This window comes from Limulus polyphemus, unplaced genomic scaffold (assembly GCF_000517525.1).
Source record: "Limulus polyphemus unplaced genomic scaffold, Limulus_polyphemus-2.1.2 Scaffold4495, whole genome shotgun sequence".
NCBI classification, from domain to species: domain Eukaryota; kingdom Metazoa; phylum Arthropoda; class Merostomata; order Xiphosura; family Limulidae; genus Limulus; species Limulus polyphemus.
Window position 1 is genome coordinate 8,603 of NW_013670105.1, and position 5,452 is coordinate 14,054.

The 5,452-nt window shown below is 32.3% G+C and overlaps 1 protein-coding gene across 1 annotated transcript in view; it reads right to left on the minus strand.

Annotated features, from left to right (window-relative positions):
• LOC106471253 (RNA polymerase II-associated protein 3-like) overlaps nucleotides 1–4,894 on the minus strand; it is a gene marked incomplete at its 3' end in the record, with an annotated part of 12,626 nt that extends 7,732 nt beyond the window's left edge. The window contains exons 1-2 of the mRNA XM_013931844.1: nucleotides 4,611–4,894; nucleotides 831–980 (exon numbers count right to left, since the gene is read on the minus strand). Coding sequence (XP_013787298.1) covers nucleotides 831–980; nucleotides 4,611–4,769 — 309 coding nt within the window. The remainder of the gene's footprint in view (nucleotides 1–830; nucleotides 981–4,610) is intronic.
• Nucleotides 4,895–5,452: the final 558 nt, after the last annotated feature.

The window sequence follows — 5,452 nt, forward strand, 5'->3', positions numbered from 1 at the left end:
CTACTGTAAACTATTTCTGAGTTAAACTATGCTGAATGTGTTTATTAACCTACTGTAAACTATTTCTGAGTTAAACTATGCTGAATGTGTTTATTAACCTACTGTAAACTATTTCTGAGTTAACCTATGCTGCATGTAATCATTAATCTACTGTGAACCATATCTTTAATTATTAATTTGCTATTTCTTTCCATAAAGGGATCAGCAAGTTATCTTTATGAAATGCCTTGTTGTGATAATCTCACTCCAAGAAAGACAAAATAAGTCAATAGTCAGAACATTAATTCTTTGCTACTTCAGACCTAATCCATAAATTCAATTTTCCCAGTGAGAAAAAAAGTTCAATAAAAAATAACAATTAAAAGTAAAAGAATAAGTTGTTTTGGAACCAAATATAACATGTGATATCAGCATCACCCAGAAAAAAAAAATGGTGCTAAACACTTACCCTAAAACTTAAGACTCACAGCTCTTAGCAAAATGATGCCTGGAGGAAGCTCTGTAAAGTCTATATGTTTACCTTATTTTCATTCTTTTTTTTTAGATTTTTGTAATAGCTGTACACACATATATATAACCATACCTACAACCATATTATCTGTTAAGTAGTTTTCAACTACCTGTATTATGATTACCCAACAGTCAAGGTCATTTAATACAGAATAGCCTGACAGCTAAGGTTTTCTAACATAGGATACCCTGATAATCAGAGTCTTCTAAAATAAGTTAAACATATACGTCAATTTAAAAGAAGCACCGTAAAAAATTTATATCACTTCATCAACAGTTCTAACACATAATAATGCTTTTTCAAAACCATGTATACATACCACATCAAACTTGTTCCAAGCATTGTAATCAAAGCTAGAGATTCTCACTGGTTTTTGCTCAGCTGAATTTTCATTTTCACTTGTTTTAACTTCTTTTTTCTTCTTCTTGGTTTTTGGCTTTGATATTTTGGTACGAACTGGTGGTAGGTCCTACGACAACATGGAATCAGCATATGGAAGTTAGTCAAACAACAAATATTCAAGTATTACTACCCCAAAACTGCTAAAATCTCTAAATATTTAAATAAATTTTCCTTAGTTTTGTAAAGCTTAGAATATTGTATCAACTTGAATTACAGAAAAACTTTTGTGTTTCTGAAGTACACGTTTTATTATAGTACATGTAGTACAGTTGAACATAAAATAACCAATGTAACACTGAAACTTGCAAGGTGTTATTGGGTTTATAGCCAAAAATATTGTTAACAGCTTTGCTCATTACAAGATATATATATATATATATATGTTTAATAATGCTTGGAGACGGCTTGAATGGTTAATGAAGAAAAACTTTCAACCACTTCTCACTGTCGTGTAAAGTTTAATTTTACCTTGTTTTAATCAAAAACTTATTCTAACTTGCTATTTTAGTAATTTTTCATTCCAACAATAAACACAGCCAGCTTGGTCTGGAGATATTTTGTGTTGGAAAACAAGGCGGATTATTTCGCAAGGTGCACCCTTTGTTCCACCATGATATCTATGAGTGGCACATCACCTGAGATGTTTGGAACCAAATCACTGAGAAATCATTCCACTTCATTTCATAAAGACAAATTTGCAACCAGGCAGAGCAACGAAAATGAGAACAAGAGGAGAAAACGTGATGACGAAGATGCCGCTGCTGAACTTTCGATGGCCAAGAGAAGTAAAATGCAATATGTCATTGATTACTCATGGCATTATGGTTAAATGTAATAAACATCAATTTTGTTTTTGTTTCTAATTTTTGTGTATGTTGTTGTGTTTTTTTTGGGGGAGGGGCAAGGAGAGAAACTGGTCCCGGTTGACATCCAGCCCCGGCCGAAGCTTAGTGGCCAGGTTGTTTGTTGATAACTATGAGATTACTTAGCTTTTAAAGCTTTCTTTTGTTTGTATAAAAATAAGATATTACATAGAAATATTCTTGATTATTTTATGAAAAATATTAGATTTAACATGTATCATTTACATGTTCATCTCTTGGCAGCAGGTAAAGAGATCAACATTTAAAATAGATAAAGCATCAAAGCCAAACAAGATTTTCAATAAATTTTTAAAAGAGGTCAAAGATCATATATGCGAGTCTCTCTCTTTCACTTGTGACAGGACATTACATAGTGGGCAAGTGTTTAGGGATTGGAATGTTACTAAAATTACTACTATTTAAAAAAAGGGGAGTGATAAAGCATTACCCTGGAAATTATAGTAAGGCTTATTTCTGTAGTGTGAAAACTTCTAGTTTGATAAAATAAGCTTTATAAAATCATTTAGTGGAATATATGATAAATTAAAGTCAACATGGATTCACCAAAGGGAAACCATACCTTACTAATATGTTATATTTTCATTTTTGAGGATGTTATATTTTATCTGGATGACAGAAAGGGAGTGGATTTGGTGTACTTACACTAAAGGACTTTTGATAGGATGCCATACAAAGGATTAGCTAAAGAAATCACATCAGCAGGGATGGTAAGGACTAATTAAGATAGTATATATACCCTTTACGTAGTGTTATCTAGGTTTGGGCCTTTTATCAAAAAAACATTTTCATGCTATGCTTCTTGTATAAAAATATATTGAGATAGATACAAAGACATATTCTGGTACATGTTGTGTAACATTACTACTGTGGCTAATTTGCATAATATAAAAATACAAAAGAAATTTTATATGTTCCTGATAATTTCTACAAAAATGACTGAATGCTCCTGAAAATTAGTCCAGACTTTGATGGGACGTGAAGAATTAGCCTGAACTGAGGAACGTACAGGGGCTAAGGGTTCAAAATATGCAAACAATTAATTGTTTATATTTTTGACATTTAAAGGGTATACGTTATCTTAATTGGATTGTAGGATGGTTATATAGAGGAAAGCAAAAGGTTATTAATGGAGTCCAGTAAAACTGGGCCCTTATTACCAGTTAAGTGCATCACAGGTCAATACTTTGGCCTTTATATTAACAATATTGAGATGAGAATAACTAGGAACTTGGTTACTTTTAGTTATACTGAAAATTTTATATAATGGGCAAATACTTAGCTAATGAACCTTAATCACAGTAATGCAATATAATACATTGGAATTATCACAAATTGTATCAAACATTTAATACAGATTAGTACCCACTCAATAGTGTGACTCAAGAAAAGGATCTTGCTATATTAATGGATCTGATAAGCTGCTCAAGACATTAAAGCAGTGCTCTGTTGCTTGTAATAATGCCAAAAGAATCTTAAAGCATATTTATACTATATATATATACACATACATGTATATAGTGATATTACAAGGAAATAATTCTCTACACAAGTCATTAGTTGGGCCTCACTTGGAATGTTGACTAATTGGAAAAGGTTCAGAGGACTACTAGAAAAATTCCAAAGATGGAAGAGTTATCTTACAGGAATAGGTTCAGATATCTCATTTCCTCTTGAGAAATTAAGGGTATGAAGTAATCTCATTGAAGTTTACAAGATTATCAGGGAAATGAATAGGAAAAATCTCTGATATCTTTGTGCTATATTATGAAAACAGAAGGAGAGGACACAAGTTTATAATTAGGAAATACAGGCTAATCTCTTGTTAACTGTTAAGTATTTCACTTCTCTAACAGGGTTATTAGCTTATGGAATGAGTTGCCATCAGAACATAGTGGGGGGGGCAGCATTTAATAAAGAGTTCATACGAGGAATTGAATATTTGCTGCAAAAATAAAGGATGGATATGTAACTAACTGCAAGAACAACCTTGAAAGTTGAAAGCCAAAGGTGTTCTAAAAATTGCAGTATACATGACAACATACCAAAAAGTCAAAGCCAATATTGTAAAGCCATGGCTATTGCCATGAACAGAAAGGTGGCAATAAAAGCCACTGACTTACTATTTCAACTGACTGGTGGCAGTCACTGTTATGGAAAAGCTATTGACACTGATATCAACAGTTTAATTTAGCTCGCCTGACTAACCCAAATATTTAACATGATTTGTCACAAAATTCTGACATCAATTATCATGAGCTGACTGATACTAATAGCAGTAGCAGGGAAGAATATAAACATATACACATTGTGACAGCCTTTTCTTCTTTCTGGAAATTTAAAACTAGTCTAGATCAACTTAAAAAGAAAGGATCTCATGAGGAGAATTGCACTTTTGTAGGCATTGGGACTTCCCATCTATTTTAATTTACTGTTATCTGTGTCAGGGAAGACTATTAATAAAGTACAATCACAAAAGGGCAGGTAAAAAGTACTCAAATGTATTAATCAGTTCGTCACAGTTTAAATATACATGCTACATTGTGTCCACTATGGTTGTAGATATACTACCTAATATCATGCACTTGTGATGATGTATTACTACATTTGCAAAGCACTGATTTACTTGGGGTGCACATGTCATTATTGTTGCAACAGCCACTTCGATACTATAGTATAAATATAATTGATATCTCTTATCAGTAGGTCTGTCAACTATCAAAGGTTGGTGTGACTTTTGCACCAAGTTACATCTTATCAATATTATTTGGATAAGCAGTGTTAAGCCTAATAGTATAACTGCGGTCAGACTTTACCTTCAAAAGTTCTGTTTCCGAACGTTTTTGTGATTTCAACTCCTCATCTTTGCGTTTGATTTCACTTTCCCAGTTGTTCAGTTCTCTTAAAAAACTTTGAAGATCTTCATTATTTTCTCGTATTTGATGTTGAAGCTGTATGGCCTTATCTGAATCCATATTTTATTTTTACTAATTTAGATTTTAGATAACAACTTAGTCACAAATCATATAAAACTCACTAGTCTGTAATCAGATTCTAGACTTAAAACATATCCGTAATTTCAAATAAACTCTTCATAAACTAACAAATACACGGAGCGCCATCTACGAATTCTGCATTGCTAAAAACGAGTTACAAGAAATATGAAACACGAATGTAACATTTGTTTTCTTGTCATTTAATTCCAGCCGTTTGGGCTAGCAGGTCATTAGAAGGTTGCACAAAGTGATGAGATTAAAATCAAAATTGATAGTATATACTGGACGTATAAGTGCACCAATTCTTGAAGAGTTGTATTTATTGATGAAGTTATGATTTAGAAAGGAAGTATATTTATTTTTAAAAACAAATTGCAGAACAAATTAGAGAAAGGCAAAAAAGAAAAAGAATCTTTCAGCTATCTGAATAAATTTGACATTAGGTTATCCACTTGTTTAGAATCATCTACTGGAAGTGACATGACATACAAGTTTAAGAGATGTTTTAATACTAGAAACAAACGACCTTTTTATTTAATTGGACACTCAACGTTTTAATGGTTTGTGTTTTAGTGGAACGCTCCTGAAGAAGCTGTAAAGCAGAAGTTTCCAAACTGTGGTCCACAGGCCCCTCGGGGTCCGCAGTAATACATCAAATTTAT